General features: G+C 42.0%; 2 protein-coding genes across 2 annotated transcripts; one reads left to right on the top strand and one right to left on the bottom strand.

Moving 5' to 3' along the window:
- The first annotated feature begins 4,751 nt into the window (after nt 1-4,751).
- cttnbp2nlb (CTTNBP2 N-terminal like b) lies at nt 4,752-13,937 on the top strand. Its single transcript, XM_068744304.1, has 4 exons — nt 4,752-4,850; nt 10,343-10,594; nt 11,142-11,249; nt 12,624-13,937. The coding sequence occupies exons 1-4, from the start codon at nt 4,752-4,754 to the stop codon at nt 13,935-13,937; spliced, it is 1,773 nt and encodes a 590-aa protein (XP_068600405.1).
- A 1,132-nt stretch (nt 13,938-15,069) lies between these two features.
- capza1b (capping actin protein of muscle Z-line subunit alpha 1b) lies at nt 15,070-19,602 on the bottom strand. Its single transcript, XM_068744316.1, has 10 exons — nt 19,544-19,602; nt 18,130-18,193; nt 17,939-17,990; nt 17,693-17,756; nt 17,399-17,605; nt 17,230-17,309; nt 16,972-17,050; nt 16,788-16,859; nt 16,536-16,598; nt 15,070-16,408 (listed from the first exon to the last, which is right to left on the bottom strand). Exons 1-10 carry the CDS (start codon nt 19,580-19,582, stop codon nt 16,265-16,267), a joined length of 864 nt encoding a protein of 287 aa, XP_068600417.1. The 5' UTR covers nt 19,583-19,602; the 3' UTR covers nt 15,070-16,264.
- Between the last annotated feature and the right edge of the window lie 25 nt (nt 19,603-19,627).

The raw sequence follows: 19,627 nt of genomic DNA, 5'->3' as shown, positions 1-19,627 counted from the left end.
AGGTGTTTTAGCGAACAAAGCGGTGTGGCCGATGTGGAGGGAAAACACACTTATGATACGAAGTGCTGCTTATGTCGACCCTTTATACCAATGACAAAAACAACGGACGGTGGCAAATCATCTCACCAAGCCAGAGTAAAAAGGAAATACGATTATTTTAAGATGGAGTGGATGTCTGAGCGCAAACAGAAGGAAAAACGGTGGAACTGGGTGTGATTTTTTCTTTTCAAGCGACGCTCGTTTTCCATTGTGAAAGAGACAGACCGGGACAAAGTGCGCATCCACTGGAGAAGTGAGAAGGACACAGAAGAAACTAGGTTATAAACTGTGTTTTGCAGACGAGGAGTTCCAGGACTCTCGCGGAACCACAGTACACACATCCTTTGCTTGTTCATTTTATGTTTCATTTGTTGATTTTTATCTCTTGTTTTTATGTTATTTATTTTTATACTATTGTGCACTTTGAGATTTGCTTTCAAATGTAAAGTGCGTTTAAAATAAAATGTATTATTGTGGTGTTGTCTAAGGGACTGCTCAGGGAGTTTGTGTGTTTGCTCAGACACATGAAAACTTAGAGGGAACATTGCCCTGCACCGCCCTCTGCAGGCACATGCAACCAAATCCAGGCCTGCGTGGTGCGGTGCGATCAGAGTGCGTGGTCTCTGCTCTCTACTTATGTATGGGGGTTAAGAATGATGATATTAATCCAACTGCTAAAAAGAACCATTTGTTTCTTCACCACGATGCAATCCTCCAACAGCTGTGAACAGATGTGGCTCAACATCTGCTATTTACATGTGTCAGTAGAACAGAGTGAGGAACACATAAAGACCACGTACACTCAATGGTTGTAGAAGGTGACACCCAGTGAGGTCACTCTGAACTGGACAAGGGTACAATTAACTTTCCTGCCCCGCTCTCCCACCCCAACAGCTCCATCACTACTACTATATGTGTGTGTATTTCGGCGAGCAGACGAAAGATTTAATATTACTGTCTGATTTAATCTTTGCACGACACATAAGTAACCCTCCAAAAGGGAAATGATAATTAAACGTGATTTGATCCATTAACTCTTTGAGTGCCATTCACGTCAAAAGACGTTTTTTGAAACCCAAACATTCACTGCCAACCCTGACATTGAAATCTGCCTCTCTTCAACAGCCAATAACTCCGGAATGAAAAATGGTAGGAACACACTTTTTCTCCTGATGAAAGAAGGGACGTTAATCTTTCATTTTGGAGGTTTGTTGTGTGCATATAGTACAGAATATTCTGTGGGGATTGGAAAATCGGGGAAAATGCGCGAAAACTGGGGCACTCAGCATATAGCCAACTTGAAAATGGTTGGCACTCAATGAGTTAAAAGCACTCAGTCGTATATATGTATAAATGTGTGTGAGTGTATGCAGAGAGAGAGAGAGAGAGGGCTCAGATTCGCTATCACCTTGCCATCAGACAGGCGGGTGTCGCTTCCAATGTCACAAACCTTCTGATGCTCAGAGCTGATGGAGAAGCCCTGACTTCATTAGCAGGTTAATTAATGTGTCCCAGACAACATCTGGAGGACACACTGGCCACCCAGCTGCTATTACAAACCTCTTAATTTCCCCTTCCCCTTCAAGAACTATGTTGCTGCATCCTAATGGCTCCATCTTTGACTTGCACTGGATGTTTAACTATACATTAAAGTGTGTAATTGAATACTGGTATGCAACGCACCCAGAGGCAGCTTAGTGCAACTGTGAGAAATGGTAGCTTTGGACTAATGAGAAATCTATCAATTGTCTATTTTGGCAATATTCTCCAGTTCGCTGATGCTTTTTGTTCAGTTCATCATCAGCTTTTTATGGTGTTTCTGATGGCCTCTCTTCAAATCCTTACCTGTCTCTCATGACCTTCTATCACTACAGCTTGAAAACGAATTGCATAAGATGGATCTGTGCCAAACATATTGGCAATAGTATTGCCAATTACTCAGCTTTCTGCTGCAGACAGACAGGCATTTGCGAAATTGTATAGGCACACATTGCACAAACACACACATAGCATTGGCATTGAAACATTGACAACGGGGTCATAGAAATGCAAAACGAAAAGAGAAAATAACTTTATTCTCAGCTGACTCGGACACAGCAAAAGGCGGCCTACTTACATCAAGCTGCAGCCGCAGCTGGGGCTGCCTTTTTGTGATTTGCTGATGTAGCTTTTCCCCCTTTGTTTCATTCATTTGTGTAATTTAGGAACAAAAATGTATTCTAAAAGCATAATTGATTGCATAGCTGACAAGAAACTAGAGGCGAGAAATGTAATAATGGTCACATAAAAAAGGCTAAATAGGAAAGTCAAAGATGAATTTACTCATTGTCATTGAGTCTCGATTTACAATGAAATTCACCTGTTTGCCAGAAAAAGTCTAAATCTATTTGACCATTACTCGGACAATTCGGCAATCAGAGTATGTTTCACGTTGTCACTCAGCAAGGACCAAACATCAACACTCGCTGGACGTCCTAAACAAAGAGGCTTATCCTACAAACCAGGGAACGCCTCTGTCCCCGCCCTCCCGTGAAAATATTAAAGGCCATTGGCTCTGTTCTCACAATGCGCCGTTGTGATTGGCTGATGACCTCGTCACTAAACGACTGTTGTCCACATTCGTTTTGGAGCGAGAGCGTCTGTGGCAGTGATTCATGCTGTTGTGGAGCCTCGTTTTTTGGATTTAAAGAACATTTAATGCGGCCAGAACAGAGCGCATGAGGGTACGTTGAGATGGATGGCTACAGAAATGTTTCCGGCGTTTCCGCAGAAATTAGAATTTCCTTTTCGGTTGTTGTTGTTTTGTTTTTTTTAGTAAAAACGCACAAGTCCACAGACAGGTCTCAGACCGAGTGTGGCATTTGCTCGTATTGTACAAGGCTTTGTCATTTCTGTTAAAGGGAAACTTTCCTGCGATTAAACCAAAATAGGAAAAACTTTATGAGAACCATTAATAATAATAATAAAAAAACAGCACTCGGATAAATATTTAATAACGGTATAATCTAAGATTCAGGGCTCTTTAATTGAGTTCATTTTCACATTAATGGGTGTGTGTGTGTACTTCAGTCAGTAATAGACTATTGACGCGGTATTGATTTTCCATTATCGCCCCAGGCGGTCTATATTGCATTAGTTAATTTGGTGTTTTTGATGGTTGTGACACTTTACAAATTGTATTGCTGCCAACAAGGAAAAATAATGACGATCCCTTTTAAAATACCCGGAAAGCAGGTGGAAGCTCTGCTGTTCCTCAGCAACGACCGTGATTTATTGCTTTGTTCTGCACGTTGAGCGCAGATCCTTCCTGGTTTCTCTGCCAGGATGAGTTAAGTTCCTCCAACGCTTTCTTTGGTTCCTGAGACTGTAAAAAAAAGGGTAAGGGGAACAGGAGCAGTGCCTTGCTCATTGAATGTTGATTTGGTCGACTCCCATAAGAAAGCAGGATCCAGGAGGAGATCTCATGCGTGTCTGTTTCACTTCTCAAAGACACACATGAGCTCGTTTTAAGATATAACCAAAGACTTTCCCCTAAAATTCAACCCAGGAGGAAGTGATATAGTACAATAGAAAAGTGTATAGTAGAAACACACAGTGTAATCTCATTTATTCTCAGTCAAGAGTTCTCTGAATGGTGTGATGAGTATGTGAAATGTAAGTCTGCTGAGCATGAAAGCTCACATTCTACTTCCATTTCTCTCATTGTAATTTCAATTCAACATCAGTTTGTTTTTACATAAGTCTCAAAAACCTTCAGGAGCAAGAATTTCAAATTTCACGATTTCTTTAGAGTTAACGACAATAGAAAATAAAACACTTTTTTAATTTTTTTTTTATTGAAGTTACGATTATGTGGCAGCTGATGGATCACCAACCAGTTGCCCTGCCCAGAAAGCCAAACTGCAACACTGCCACTTGAAGCCAGTGCGGGCCACAGAGTGGAATACTGGAATTTACCCTTGAGTGATGATTCCCATGGTGTGGGAATCCCTGGAATGCTGAAATGATTTTTCCATGGTAGCTGATTTACAAATGTCGTGTGACATGGTTTGCCCTTATGTTGACTGACAGGCAAGAGTTTAGACACCACTAGCTAGAATCAACGCATGTATATGCACAATGTGGGAAAGGACTGCAAGCCATCATTGTCAGGTTTATAGCTGGTACATAACTATTAATTCCCATTTCATTGTTTTTACTTGCATGTGTGGTGAGCCACATATTGCACCATGAAAACTGCACAAACTTCTGCTGGAGGAAAATAAACCGAACTATTGAGATTCAACCGTACGGGGCTGTGAGGAGGCGGTTTGTTCAAAGGAAAGATGGGAATCGGTGTGATGACGAGGATGAAGAGGAATGTTATGCAGTGTGTTTTAGAGAGAACAGGTTTCATCTTAGTTGAATACGCTTAGATCTGTGACCTACTTGATATTCATTGTTCAACCCCTTGAAAACACAACAATGTTTTGGAATAATCCTCATCCCACTGCCTTAGAGGAATAAACCTTTGGTGCACTTGTTGTCAATTTAACACCCATCTATGTATTTAGTTAATTTAGATTAGTTATTTTCAGCCCATAAATCTTTTTATAATACCCGGACATATTTTTTCATTCTTGCCTAGATTTAGATTGTTTTTTTTGCATTTGTTTCTCATGTGTGAATAAAAACAACAATAATTCTTAATTCTGTCTCTTCAGGATGATAAAATGAATGTGGAAGCTCTAAGCAGAGCAGAGCTGCTGACTTTCCTCAGTATCTTGGAGGGCGAGCTGGAGGCCCAGGATACGGTCATACATGCCCTCAGAGTGAGTTGACCAGCACATCTGATACACACAAATTCCACTGTGGACTAGAAGCATGACGACATAATTATTGCTGAGAAGTAATAGTCATCCCAGCAACCACTTACTGTAAATAATTCCTGCTCTTTTGTCCTTATGTACTGAGTACATCCATAGGTACTAAAATTAACCTGTTTTAGTATTACACCCCCCAAAAAGAATGTGAGCCGACAGGGAGGGGACGTGTAAACAGGAAACTAAGGAAACAGCTGGTAAAGACAATGGTGCAGGAGTGATTCTGGTTCCCCACGGGAGCCTTTCACTCTGCCAGACCACCAACGTTATTACTGCTAACGCTTTCAATCTGTGTTTTTCATTTTCACTTTTATTTCTCAGTTTAGGCATGGTGCACGTCTCCATATGTTCATGTTGTATTTACACTCAGTTCACACGGACTAAACGTCATCATCTGCAGAGCCATGGATGGAATCTTGGTCAATTTGTACATTTTCTTCTAACAGACTTCAATCTTTTGGTCACTTTTCCTGACCAAACCTTTTATCAGCCTTCTTATTATATTGCCATTAATACCAAATATGTTTTAATTTTCCTTTATATCTTATATAATAATAGTAATTTGCATCTCCATCAGCCAAAAAGCCTCCACACACGCATACATTTAACCGTTCCTCTTTCCACAGGCCACTGTTTTAGCTCTCGTCCTTCATCACTGACCATGACCATGTCCTCTGCATGCACATACACACACACGCTACTGTTGTCTGGTTGATTATAGAGTGTGTGGTGTTTATTGGGTGAGGAGCCACAGAGTTGGAGGCTTAAATCACTTCTTTCACGCCTACAAGAGCCCAACAGCAGGCTAATGAGTCAGATATTGAATTCCGTTGCTTGTCATTGATCCACCCATGGGTATTGTCTCTAATCCTTACCACTCTTTCCCAATTATAAATATTCTTGCGACAACCACCCTCTGGGACTTTTTTTTTAACCCTCCCTTCACTCAGCAGCCCTGAAAACTTTGAAAAGTTATTAGTGCTCGTTTATGATGTCACCCTGATTGTGCTGTACTTTGCTCTCATCAATGAGGCCACAGATAAGTAGCTTTACTAGAGGGAACATTCCTGAGCACACGATGCCAGAAACAGGCACTGCATTCCAACAGGAGTGCCGTACTGTATCTTTTCAGTTGATGATTGTCAATGTCTGTATGGGGGGGAAAAAAATCATTATTGTTATTGTAAATAATTACGTATTCATAATTCTAGCATAGGTTCTTAATAGCCAGATGAAGACACGAGGAAAGACCCACAGCAGGTGAAACCTTTGACCTCTACCCTTAAATATTAAGTGAGTGAACACTGGAAAACAAACTTATGCCACTTGGCATCAAAACAAATCTTGTGATGTTGACATATGTCTCAGCTTTGCACCAAGGACTCGTTTCAATTTCTTGTAAAAGACCTCGTGAGACAAATAAATTGCTGTTTGACAATGCTCTTAATTGTTTGTCCTGGCCACCACCCTTTGGTGGTTTGAAAGTTGCAGTTATGCTAAGTTGAACTGTCTTGTTTTTTTTTTAGAATGATGTCACATCCTGTGATCCCTAGAGGCTTTTTCTATTTCTGCAGACTGACTTTATTTTCTCCAGCGCAGATAAGCCTTCATATTCTATGTTCAATATGAGGAGGAACCATTGTTAAAAAAAACAGAGCAAAGCAATATAACACTGTAATGCACACTGGTCTATGATGTCAGTAAAGTGCTACTAAAAGTCAGTGTTAGCCCGAGGCCTGCAAGCACAAAGCTTCTCAGCCTGGCAATGTGTGGAAATGCTAAATAGAAACATACAGCTCTCTTATACGGAGCAAATTATGCATACAACTGACAGTAGTGATTGGTCCATGTGAGTGTCTCCAGGTCTCTGGTCCTCCCTTGTATCCCTTGACCCAGCTGGAAAATAAATTCTCATATCTGTAGTGGAAACAAACTCCACCCTTTCGTTTTATTTGCACTGACTTGGGTAATATTTGTCTCCCACAAATAAAGTAGTGATACAGCAGGTCAGGGAAAACCAGGTCTGAGATAAGATAAGAAGCCGGCGTTAGTGAATGAATTCCATTTAAATGAATTTAATTCCCAGTATGTGGACACACCGCAAGACTTCCTTATTCGATCAAATGTTGAATTATGGTCCTCTAAATGCCTCCAGGCCAAAGAGTGAGGAGAGCGGCCTCTCAACCACTGAGCATACAAGGGTGTTAATCATTACTTGGAAGTTGTCTCATTGAAACTCATAAAGTGAGGCTATGTTTGGCTACTTCCTGGTTATCCTTTGTGTCATCTTTGGGTAAAGCAGGGGCGAGAGGTGTGGAGATACGATTTACGCCTTAAGCACACTTGAGTTCAAAAAGCAAATGTTCAATATCTCATCCTTCTGTCTCTATCTTTCACACGCACGTATATGTGTAGCCCAAACTTGGGGGGGGGGCTCTCGGGCATCTGTCTGAATAACAGCTCCTGCGCTTTCACCATCAAATTACCGTTATGTACTTTGTGGGAATCAAAATGCAGACTTCATCTTTATTCCTCAAGTTAAATGTATCTTTTTCTTTTTGCATTTTTCTCATTTGTAATGGCCAGCGCACATTAAAATGGGTCAGAGTCGTTCGTGTCAGTTTGAATTTGTAGCTTTGCCAGCTCTCTGTTAAATCTGATGTGACTATCAGTGGATTAATAACTGCTGAGAAGGCCTGGTGCCCCCACAGAGTTGACAAGTGGTCCGTTGATTAGATTTCCTTCTCCACTATGATGTAGAGCAAATAGTTTTTCCACCCAACAGGAAAAAAAAAAACACACCACCAATGTCAGACTTCCTCGTCTAGGAAATTCTAATTAGGATCAAACAGTATCTGATTTGCACTCAAATAATGTCCTCTATAATTGAACCTTTTTGATTTGACACAACAGAATAGATAGCCACAGGCACGTGTTTGTTTCACTCTTTCAAAGCATCTCCCATGACTTAATCCTCTGTTATTGTAAAGCTGCTTTCATGGGACTGCTCAAATTCCATGAAAGTAGCTTTTCAAGCCCAACAGGTCTGTCCTTTCTGTCCTTTCGCTTCTGTCTGTCTCTTTGCACTTTCCAAGACTGCTAAGATGATATGCCAGACGCAACCAATTATGCTAAGAGCATAATGCGGCAGGTTGCTTATGCACTCAAGCAAACATATTCCAGATGGATGTTTGCAGATGCACAAAAATAAATGTCTAAATATGGGGAAGCATATGCTTTCATCTCGATTTCGATAACTGTTTTCCTTTACTGTCCATATTATGTAGGCCTGGCTCAGGGCTAATCCATGCATGTGTAAGGGGAGATGTGCACACAATACTATTCAGAGCTGTAATTTTGTCCACGCTAGTTTCTGACTTCATTGTATGCGAGTCATTACAGAGGCTCACTCAGGAAACGGAACACCCTGGCAATGTTCAGCCCACATAAGGACATGATTGTACCCTGAGGCTGTAGGTAACGGGCTGACGGGAGATTTTTTCCAGTTGAAAAGCATCATATTGTCTTTCACACCTCATTACAGACGCAGGGATGCATCACATTCTCAAAGCTCTTTCTGAGGACCCTGAGGGGCCCTTCGGGAGGGTGACATGGCCCAATCTAGAGCCCCGCCCCCCAAAAAAGAAAAATAATGGAATTATGTGTTTTCATTATTGTTTGATCTGAGAGAGTTTGGTTCTGTGTGTTAAGACTGCTGAAAAGGGCTCCACTCGAACAAATGGCCTCTTCTATAACATTCTTCATACAGATTCAGAAACATTACTGTTGTTTATAAATCACAAGGCAAAAAAGTGTATTAATAGAATATAAGAGACCCTCCCATGAACGATTTGTAAAGACATTCGTGCAGGGCAATAATTACAGCTTTGCAGCACATAGGCTTTGCTTGTTGTGCCCTCTCATAAAGGAAAGCACACTCTGTCATTATGATCAGAATTATCCTTAGAAAACCATGCGAGACCAAGGCTCAGACTGCTACTCTCCACACACACACACACACACACACACGCACAACAATCTTTCAGCCTGGTCCCTAATGGTCAGTCTAAACAGCCATTTAACTCAGGAAGCTGCAGTTTTCTTCCCACTTGGTGAATGAGCTTAAAGGCTTTACTCCAAAGTCAAACAAAAAAAACATTCACATAGTCCTTGGGAACACACACACATTCATATTCGGATGAAACTAGAAAAGGAGACCACAGACTCCACACCCTCGTGCTCAACTTATATGCATCGAAGCCTTCTGGGTCAGTCGTGGAGACAATGCAGCAGACTGACGGCATTGAGATGGGGGTCTTTGTTGGCGTCTTGTAATCTTTTCACTGAGGGTCACATTCTTTGTTCAGCAAAGAGAAAGAACCTCAAATATAGCGTCCTTAGTGACGCCCTCAGGGTGTGTGTGTCTGTGCGTGTATTTGTGCAGCCGCTTTCCAAGAGTGCATGAGAAAAAGAAGCTGGCAGAGGCGGATGCAGACGGAGGCCTTTTCTAAGAAATGGTGATGAAATGGCAGAGGAATGCATGTTTGGGCAGGGGGACAAAGCAGGGTTGGGGGGTAAAAGACCCGGGGTGTCTGATGATGGTTTTGAGACAGTGATGGGCCCCTAAGGCATACAGTGAAGTCTGTGGCATGCTTGCATCACGTGCACGCCAGCTAGCCCTTTATTCCTCTGGAACTCAAACCTACTTGTTGTATGGAAGCCAACCAAGCCTAATTCTATTTCACTTCATTTGTTTTCCTTCCAGCCTGTTTCTCCCAAGCAAGTCTGATAAATTGAAATTAGTTTAGGTGCCCCCCCCCCCCCCCCGCCCCGTTAAATAAGCGGTGTATCAATTTTTATTCTATTCTTTTTGCTTTTAAAATATTCTTCAATTAAATAGAAATTCCGTACGTCTATATGTGTCCGATTTAACGGCCCGGTCCTTCACCCCTGCATCCCTGGGGAGGAGTTAACATCTGTTCCTGTTGGGGGGTTGGACGGTCATCTCTCACCTCTTTGTGTTTGGGTTGAGGGGAACGATCATCTGCTTGTTCTCACACTGGCAATAACATCACCCCAGACAGACACTCACATCAGAGTCCATGCTTCATTGTGTTATAAATGCATGGTATTACCTTAAAGGTCATCCCTCCTGGTCTTCTATGCGTCTGTGTGTCTTTCTGCTTACACAGAGCATGTTTGTACTGAGATAGTTTTTTATTTTTCTTGGCTCTGGTGATCAGGTCTTTTAGTTTATCTTCTCAACACATTTTTCTCGTGCTGCAGTGTGGCCTGAAGTCGTCATTCTATCAAGCCCTCAGTCCCGACATATCATCAGCATATTTAGATCTCTGGCTTCTTCAAATTAAATGTTAAAGAAGACAAAATGGAATGGCTCAACAAAAACAAGGTGTGATGTGTGTGTATCTGTCTGTCATCAGGCTCAGCACAGAGATGCTTTTGTCCAGGAGCGTTATGGTCAGTATGACCTCAGTGATCCTTTCCTGGCCCTTCAGCGAGACAGCGAGTCAGAGGAGCGTCGAAACACCTCGAGCCATTCTCGCACGCACCTGCAGGGACGGGCGGCTGGTCCGAATCCCCTGGCCGTGCTGAAACTAGTCATGGCTCACTGCAAGGAGATGCAGGAGAGGATGATGGGACAGCTGGCAGCTGCTGAAAGCAGACACAGGAGGGTAAGAGGCAATATACAGGCATGAAGACGCACCTTCAAGTTTGATGATGTCTCCAGACTGTCTCACATTTGCATGTCAGGATGATGCTGCAAGACCACACAGTCCACCTCGGGCTTGTGCTTATACAGTAGACCTGTGGTGTAGAAAGAGGTGAAAATGTGCACGTAATTTATGCATCAAAACCTCTCCCTTGGAGGCGGTGTCAGCAGTATTTATTTATTTCAGGAAAGCCAGAGTTCACAGGAGCCATGATCACTCAAGCTTTAGATGTGTCGAGTGAACTGGAGCATGATGATGGACCTGACAGAACTTCACATAAAAGTTTGACAGTTTAATCAAATGGGTTTTTAGTCAGGAAACAAGTTTCACAGCAGCAGTGCTGTGTGGAGCGAGAAAATCCATCCGATGATTCGAATGAATCACAGAACGTCAGTTAACTAGGATGGGAATGATGTAAAATTCATGCACTGAAACTTGCCCCCCCGTATATATATGTCATTACACGTCTTGCCATATTCATTGTTTCATTTGGCTCTGTGTTTGATAGATGATAGCTGATTTAGAAGAGGAGAAACAACGCTATGCTCATGATGCGGCACACAGCAATGATTTCACTTTCACGCTGCAGGCAGAAAGAGACAACCTGCTGCAACAGGTAGGACCGCCATGTCAGAAACGAAGTGTGCATGTGCTGTTCTGCTCTCTGGTGCTCTCCGTTCTCAACTGCTAATGGGCAAGAATATCTGGAAATATTTTGATTCCCTCGCCCTCCCTCTGCTCCATCGCTGCAGTGTCCTTCTTTGATAATGGCAGCAGTGTTTTTAAAATATGACAGAGTTGGGACGTGCCACTCCATTCCTGTGTGTAACTGAGGGAGTGAGAGGGCTTGCCCTGTTCAAGTACAGACACATACAGGCACCCACAAGTGCAGGACTGTTCCATAGGAAACGGAGGAGGAAGGGGCCATTGTTTAGTTATCCAGCAGCCATGGAGCTATTTGGCCCCAGGAAACCTGAGATAATGGATGTCCATGTCTGATGGAAGGCCGGCATTCATGCACACGCACGCACGCACACACACACACACACACACACACACACACACGTGCACACATGCACTGTAGGCATACAAGCAGCTACTTTTCAAACTTAGCCCAAGGGTGTTATGTAATAAAAGGTTCCTGAGTGTCTTCCAGTCTTCCGCAGGCTTTCCTGCACATGTTGTTTTTTGTCTGTTAATCATACTGTACTGTAGTGGATTCCATTTTATCGCCTCCCATTTCCCTTTATTACTCATCAAACCTTTTAAGCATCCCATCCTCTGAACGTCCTGTAAAAATGCCTTGCAAGCAAATCATATTTTTTTAGCAGGGGAAGAAAACGTAACAACATTTCCCCTCTCTGTGTCGTTTTAATCTGAAGCAACTCAGTCATTGTTTCTTGAGCCACTTTTGTAAGAATTGATTTACCACATACAGCCACTTAATTGTAGTTACTGTGACACTGTGCAGATAATAACAAGAGTTGGGTGAGTCTTGGTTTTATAAGTTGTGTCCAAAGCCCGGATAAATGCAGAGGGTTTCAGCAGGAACGGCATCTGGCGTAAAACTATGCCAGAATTAACCATGAAATCGACTAGAAGGTTGACCTGCTGGCGACCCCATGACGGGACAAGCTGAAAGAGAAGAAGAAGAAGATATTTCAAAGAAGATATTTCACTGAACTAATCACGAGAGTCATGATAGGCAGTGTAATGGATGTTTTGTTCAATAATTCAATAATAGAAAAATAAATAAAATACAATCATCCCTAGGAGACCCTAACTAGACAGAAATTAAGTAGTTAAACATTTAAACTCATATACAATATACAATTAAAATGGGTTTTGTGCCAACTGGCAATTACATATCCAAATGTTTTATACCTGAGTTGGTCTGACAGTCCAAAGTGGTGTTCTTTCGCCTCCTAGTGGTCTAATGTGGAAAAGTTTATTTGCGTTCACTCCTGTTTTTGTTTCCCTCTCTTTCCAGTTAGAAGTTGAGCATGCAACAGTACGGAGACTTGAAAGGGAACAGGCACAGGCGGCGAGCCAAGTGGAGGAGTCACTATCCCAGCAGCAGCAGCTCTCCTCAAGTCTGACTCTGGAGCTCCAGAAAGCTAACTGCCTGGCAAAAGAGGAGTCTCAGAAGGCCTCACAACTTCGCACCTCGCTGCAAGAGGAGACCAATGCCCTGGAGAAGCTCCGGGAGGCTCTTGAAGATGAGAGGCGGAGGGCAGCCGAGCTCGAGGCCAGGTCTGAAAGGCAGCTGGCCGAGTTTGACACAGAGCGAGAGCAGATGAAAGCCAAGATGGGCAAAGAGGAGGAGCGGAGCAGGGAGCTCGAGAGACAGCTCGAGGAGCTGAGGAAGCGGCCGACTGACAGTGGAGGAGATAGAGAAGAGAACAAGGAGGCGTCGGCACAATTGACAGAGCCGCTCTCTAAGATCATGGTGGCGTCCGCCTCAGTGCAGACAGAGTTAGATGGAAAGATATCCGTCACTCCTAAATCTGCCTCACTGCCCAAATTCAATGGCTATCATGCCCACAAAGAGACAGAACTGAAACAGGAAGGGCGAGGGACAGAACACGGAGGGGCGGTTGAGAATGGGGGAGGATCACCACTTTTGCATTCCCCTTTTCATCCTCATTCTTTCCCTCATCCTCACTCCCCCTCCAGCACAGCGTCTTCGTCACTGTCCTCTTCTCCCATTTCCTCTCCTATTCTTGCCAAGCGCCTGGGCAACCCAGGCTTCCATCAGTCTTCCTACCAGGCAGGAATCAACCAGCGATTCCAGGCTGCCCGGCACAAGTTCCAGAGCCAGGCTGAGCTGGAGCAGCAGCAGTACGCCGGCGGCCCTCTCTCCCCCAGAGACCTCTCCCCCACCACCTCCTCCATCCCTCCCCCACCAGAGCACAGCGCAGCCAAGCAGCTGGCCCGCAACACTGTAACTCAGGTGCTGTCCCGCTTCACCAGCCAACAGGCCGGCGTCAAGCTGGCACCGATAAGTAGCTCACCGTTTGGTACAGACTACCGCAATGTCGCAGCGTCTCCTCCTGGCGGGAGGTCGCCTTCTTCATCAGGGCCCCTGTCTCCAGGAATCCTCTCCCCTCTTACTCCTCGTTCAGAGAGGACTCACCCTCCTCCGATCCCTCCTAAGAAACCAGGCATGAGTCCAACTCCAGGCTCCCCAAGTCACTCTGCTCGGACCAGCCTCTTCCCAGAGCTGACGGGGAACTGTGGTCATAGCAACAGCGGACAGGAGGGAGACAAGGAGCCAGACATGGTTTTATCTTCTCGTAGCTAATTAGATGAGTCAAGTCTGAATCAACAATGACTGTAATGTTCATCTTTTCCAGCTCACTACAACCCACCACATTGCACTAATAATCAGTAGTACTGGCACTTCAAATCTGGACTGGTTCAAACAGACGCTTTTAAGAATCTGTCGCACTCCCTACCTCTGTTCCAGAAACTGGAAAAATAACCATCAGAGATCCAATATGGCATATTATGTATTATCTTTATTTTAAGATATCTATTACAGTAGTATTCCCATCTTTACTGCTTTAGACATTTTCTAAGTTTGTAGTTTTATAATGAAACGATTTATCTGTATTTTCCACCGTTAATGTTGTATAGAAATGTACATTTATAGAGTCCGATGTAAATGAGATTTGATAGAACATGTCTCTTTTTTTCTTTTTTGCCTTAATGCTTAAATTGTCAGTTTTGTTGGAATCAAAATGGAAAATTTTTGTAAGAAGAAAACATTTATAGTAAATAGAAGGGCTAAATTTATATGGATGCATCACCACTTTGAAATCGACTATAGGCTAGTTTTTAACTATTTCCCGTTTAATTCTCATGCAGCTCCTGATGGTCAGTGAAATACTATAGTTTAAAGACTTCACCGTTGTTTATAAGCATGCATGCATGTTTTTTTTCCCTTTACATTTGTCACAAATACACTAACTTATCTACACATTATTGTAAGATACTGTCTACAGTTCCAAATAATTTGTTCACGGACTCTTTTCAACTTAAATTAGGCAATGCATTATGAGTGTGTTGATAAGCTTCAAGACAGTCCATCAATTAACATAAAATGGTGAGTCAATATTTGAATCTACTTGTTTCTAGTGTATCAAATAATTGTTTACCATGCTTTTTCACTTTAAACCAACAATTGATTCAACATGTTAGGTATTTTAGTCAATCTGTAATTTATAGATCTGTTTGTCTGAACGCTAACATCCTTCCACTGTTTCGAATAAATCTGCATATCATGAACACCTACAACATTTAGCACTACTTGAAATACATTGCCCACCCTTGAAAGCCCTTTCAACAGTAATGGCTGGTGAGTATATTGAATCTAGATTTCTGTAAGTTATTTAAAGTAAAAACAAAGACAAAAACAAAAACAATCCAGCAAAGATGTTCATCAATTTATTTTGTACAACAGAATGGGGCAGCGTGGTCTTGAACTTTATAACTGATCAGCACACAGTTGTAGGGGGGGGGGGGGGGTCGTGTTAGGGTTGAACACTGCACATAGTATAACAAGGGACTGATCTAGAGTCAGCAGAATTAGGTATCATGTAACATATACAGTATGATGTGGCCTCAAAGAAGATATACAGTATATGAGCTTGCCTTACATGGTAACTGCTTTGCATTCAATTGGCATTGACCGACAAGCAAATCATTTGTTATAAAATGCTAAGACTCCAACAACAAAAAACCAGCATATTAAAATAGAAATTTGCATACATGGGTTGGGGGATGGAGTTCTTTACCATAGGAAAGAGATTTTGGCAAATAAATCTTGATTAAGAGGAGAAGGTTTTCCTTTCACAAAGGAAAAACTTTACAGTAATAGAGATAGCCTTGCCAAAGTATGAGGACAGAGCATGCGTTGTAGATGCAACAGCCTAGACGTTGCTTTATCTCGTACAGTCATTGTGCATGGATGGACACATAGTGAAGCACAACGTGGCAGACATGAATGTCTACAGCGCAGGGACAGAGCTATGCTGAGGATCACACCAGTCCGCTTTTATACAATCTAACTTTCATCGGCAACATAGAAGTTCAAATTTACTGTGGCAAATTATTAAAACAGTTTTTGTTTTTTTTAAACATGGAATTCATGTTTTTCTGTCCAAATTCCATTTGATCATATCTGTGCTTAATTTCCTCTCATCAGCTGCCTTTCCTGTGTGCTCAGGTTAGTCCCTGTGCTGTGCTCACAGTTGTGAGTTTACACAGTTTAACAAAAATAGAAATATTGTAACTTCTTTATACTTGACTTTAGGGAAGTCTGTGATTCCCAAGAAAACAGCTTAATGTAGCAGTCCTTAGCACAGCCCTGCACACTGACCCAACACAACTCTTAACAATTCACATCCAGAAGTAACCGCTTAGTCCAAACCACGATTATGGCCATAATCACAATCTTACAGCAGACTACGTCTCGTGGTCTGCAACTTTTAAGTTCTACTTTTGTTTTATAAATATCATTTCCTTGCCCCCATACTGATATAGTTTTGCTTTGGTTAGTCCTTGCGCATACATAGTTGGGTTGTAGGCCAGGTGGAGAGTGCATCTCTCTGAGCAGTCGCTGACCTTTCACTGGGCATTCTGCATCTCCTTGCCAATTTTGTAACTTAAGATCTTATTCCAGTCAACCTTGGTGCGTGTGACAGGCAGCTGGCGACGCAGGGCCTTAAAGGTGGTGTCCGACATGGTCTGGTAGTTGTCACTGATTGCAGTCTTGAGGACAGGAAGAGGAGGAAAACAAATGTGAAGTGTATTGGTTCTATGTTTCACAATTAGAAAAATATTTACTGTAATCTTAGCATTGGCATGGAAAAGATGTCGTCAACATAAGACAGTTTACCTGGTAGTCATTTTCTGCAGTCTCGATAACGTCCACAAATGCCTTGGCTGTCTGACTTTCACTCTGTTTCCGAAAAGCACCCAAAAAACAAAAACACATTTTATCCCCCACCTTGTATCTTAAGCATACAAATGATTTACATCCAACGTATGCACTCAGAAATGACAGTCAACATTATATCATCTAAGCAACACAAAGTTTAAAACACTTGTCAGACTGCATGAGTCCTTATGTGGAAAATCTTCTACTTACAGTCACTTGTATTGATTTTTCTACTTCCTTATGGCTAACCAACTGCACATTTCCATCTTCGTAATAATGCACCTAAAAAAAAAAGCAGAGTAGTGCATTAGTAAACCGAGATTTGGAAGAAATATTCCTCCTTAATGACCTGACTTTATTATTAATGTGGATAAGAACACGTAATTCAGTTCACCTGGATTTTCAGCACTCCCACTACCTGTGCAGTAGACTGACCAATAGTAAGCTTCCATTCTGACCTACAGCGACCGTTCCTGTGTTAGAAAGGGAAGAGAAGTCCTACATTAATATCAGACAGTCGCCACGGTGAGCAAACCAAATCAACGCAAAACCGACAACCAAAGACTTAATTTCTTTTCTCCTTCTATTTCATAATTCATTTTTAATCCAACCTGATTACAATCAGTGTCTCGAGTCTGTGGTTTTACCGTACCAGAAGTTCTTGGGTTGAAACTGATGTCCCTCAATGCAGGCTATGATCGTTTGCTGACCATCAACTATCTTCCCATACACCTGAAACACACAAATTGTATGGTAAACATATGGGAAGGTTTGATGCTATAATTGTTAAATTACCATTCTGACATTTTGTTGTGCCTCACCGTGGCGACCCCAGTAGGGTAGTGCTCTTTAACATAGGCACCTAGGGAAGCATCACAGGCATCTCTCCAGCTTTTCAGGGCCGTTTCTCCATCGTATTGCTGTACATCCCCAACCTCTTTTCTTAGGTGATCGAATTGAAATGACAAATTGTTGCGGGGGTCCAGGAAACGTCCCTGACCTAAGTCGCCATGCTCTGTGATCAAAACCTAGAACGAAGCGAGTAGCAAAACATTTAAAAAAAGCTGGCATTAACACTTCTGATTATAAATGGGAGATATAATGAAGAAAAATACCGGCTCATCGTAGCCCTCAAGTTTGGCAGGAGTGAACTGATCCATGTTGTACTGGGCAAAAGAGCTGGACAAATGGGAAAGGGACAGAGGCACAGATGGCATTCATAATGAAACATCAAAATGCTTTCGAGTCTATCAATAACCATATTGCCCATATGGTAGGTGGGGTATTGTGATTTGTTTAAATGACAATACGATTATTTGATCTCACGATCATTATCTTGATGAATGAGTGGAGCTACTTACTGAGATGCCCCCTCCCTGAGGAGGTTGTCATTGTTGAGAAGCAGCCGCACATCTAGGAAAAAACAAACAACAACACTGCTGGTGTAGAACTTTTATGACACAAAATCAGAGGTAAACACGAAACAACAATTAATTGTATCAAACACGGCATTACCATGACAGGAATAATGTCATGATCAGCGGCTTCTTACCATTGAACACCTCATTAAACTCTCCAGGGGGAGCATGAGTCACAAAGTTGGCCGCTATGCGAACCTACGGATGCAAATGAAATTTGATCGATTAGCTCAGCAATTGTGATAATGTAACCTCTTTCATCAGGCAAAGCAAAACACAAACTGCAAATTCATATTTCACCTGTAATTTTCACTATTTATTCACAGAGCAAACCAAATCAATGCAAAAACTACAACTAAAGACTTAATTTATTTTCTCCTTCTATTTAGCAATTCATTTTTAATCCAACCCTCTCTGTGCCAACACTGGGGATAATGAATGAGGTCGGGCATCAAGAATTCCAAAACTCCGAATTCATTGGAAATGTAAAGAAATATTATTTTGATTTGGCTCATTGTATCCATCATAAATTTCACTAATGCTCAAGGTAAGTTTCAGATTACATGTCGGTAAAAACTTGCAGTTTTTAGAGCTGCACACAATTGTGGATCTTAGCTAGCTGTGCTCAAACTTCAGGATTCATCACAAGCAGTTAAGTGAAGCACGAGTGTTGTACTATTCTGAACTGCAAGACAGCAAACGGGTTATACACGACTAACCTGATATAAACGGTGTCATACGCAAATACTGACAAGAACGACCACAGATTGGTAACACGTTTTCTGTCGTTAAATCATGATACAAATATATGAATGAGTAACTAACTAAAATACATTATTCCTTATTTTTTTCGTTGATAATAGATCTGTAAACTTAAAGAATTCCACGTTATCTGCAGAATGTCGTAATCCTGTCTGTATTTTTTATTAGCCTTGCAACCCCGCCGTTGATGTTCCTAAAATTATTGCATTCTCGTTTGTAGCCGAAATAGTAATCTATGATTCACAATAACTTAAGCATTGCCTTTAGCTTGCCAAGCGTCTGTCCAGCTGCCTATTACGGCACTGTCACCATCAGGCTCGGGCTAAACTTTAGACGTTCATATCCTGATCTCCAGCCATGTTTGGCTAAAAAGGATTTGAGCTGCAACTGAATCTGTTTGACCCAGAAATCCAAAGCAAAGAAACGATAGCCGCTAATGTTAGCTAACGCAGTGCGAGATAAATTGTAGCCCGCACTGTTAAAAACAGATATGAGCGTTACAAACGATTTGTAGAACTTTTAGTTTCGTGAAAGTTTTTTAAAGCAAATATCGAGTGGTTTAAGCCCATCTGCGTTTTACTTCATCGCTAGCTAACTATAAGCTTTGACTAGCAATGCCTAGTTAGCTTGTGGTGGCGTAAAAACACAAGTTTAAGAAAGGAGGCCAAAAATAGTCGCTTTCTCTGTCAAATATAACAATTAATTTCACAATAAATATATTTCACGATAATCTATTTAAAACTAAAAGAAATTCTATTTGAGCAAATAAATACACGGTCCGCAAACCTTCTCCTCCTCTGACAGCGGCTCCTCAAAGTCAGCCATCTTGGCTCTTTGTGACCCCACCTACCCCAGCTGACTGACAGGAAC

This window comes from Brachionichthys hirsutus, chromosome 2 (assembly GCF_040956055.1).
Source record: "Brachionichthys hirsutus isolate HB-005 chromosome 2, CSIRO-AGI_Bhir_v1, whole genome shotgun sequence".
Classification (NCBI taxonomy): domain Eukaryota; kingdom Metazoa; phylum Chordata; class Actinopteri; order Lophiiformes; family Brachionichthyidae; genus Brachionichthys; species Brachionichthys hirsutus.
Note: the sequence above shows the minus strand (reverse complement) of the source record. Positions and strands in the feature narration are given on the sequence as shown.

Coding starts and splice junctions, on each gene's coding strand:
- cttnbp2nlb (XM_068744304.1), top strand. CDS start 4,752: ATGAATGTGGAAGCTCTAAGCAGAGCAGAGCTGCTGACTTTCCTCAGT. Junction 10,595..11,141: donor CTGAAAGCAGACACAGGAGG/GTAAGAGGCAAT, acceptor TGTGTTTGATAG/ATGATAGCTGATTTAGAAGA. Junction 11,250..12,623: donor GAGACAACCTGCTGCAACAG/GTAGGACCGCCA, acceptor CTCTCTTTCCAG/TTAGAAGTTGAGCATGCAAC.
- capza1b (XM_068744316.1), bottom strand. CDS start 19,582: ATGGCTGACTTTGAGGAGCCGCTGTCAGAGGAGGAGAAG. Junction 17,051..17,229: donor TTTCAACCCAAGAACTTCTG/GTACGGTAAAAC, acceptor TTTCTAACACAG/GAACGGTCGCTGTAGGTCAG. Junction 16,599..16,787: donor AAAAATCAATACAAGTGACT/GTAAGTAGAAGA, acceptor TTTCGGAAACAG/AGTGAAAGTCAGACAGCCAA.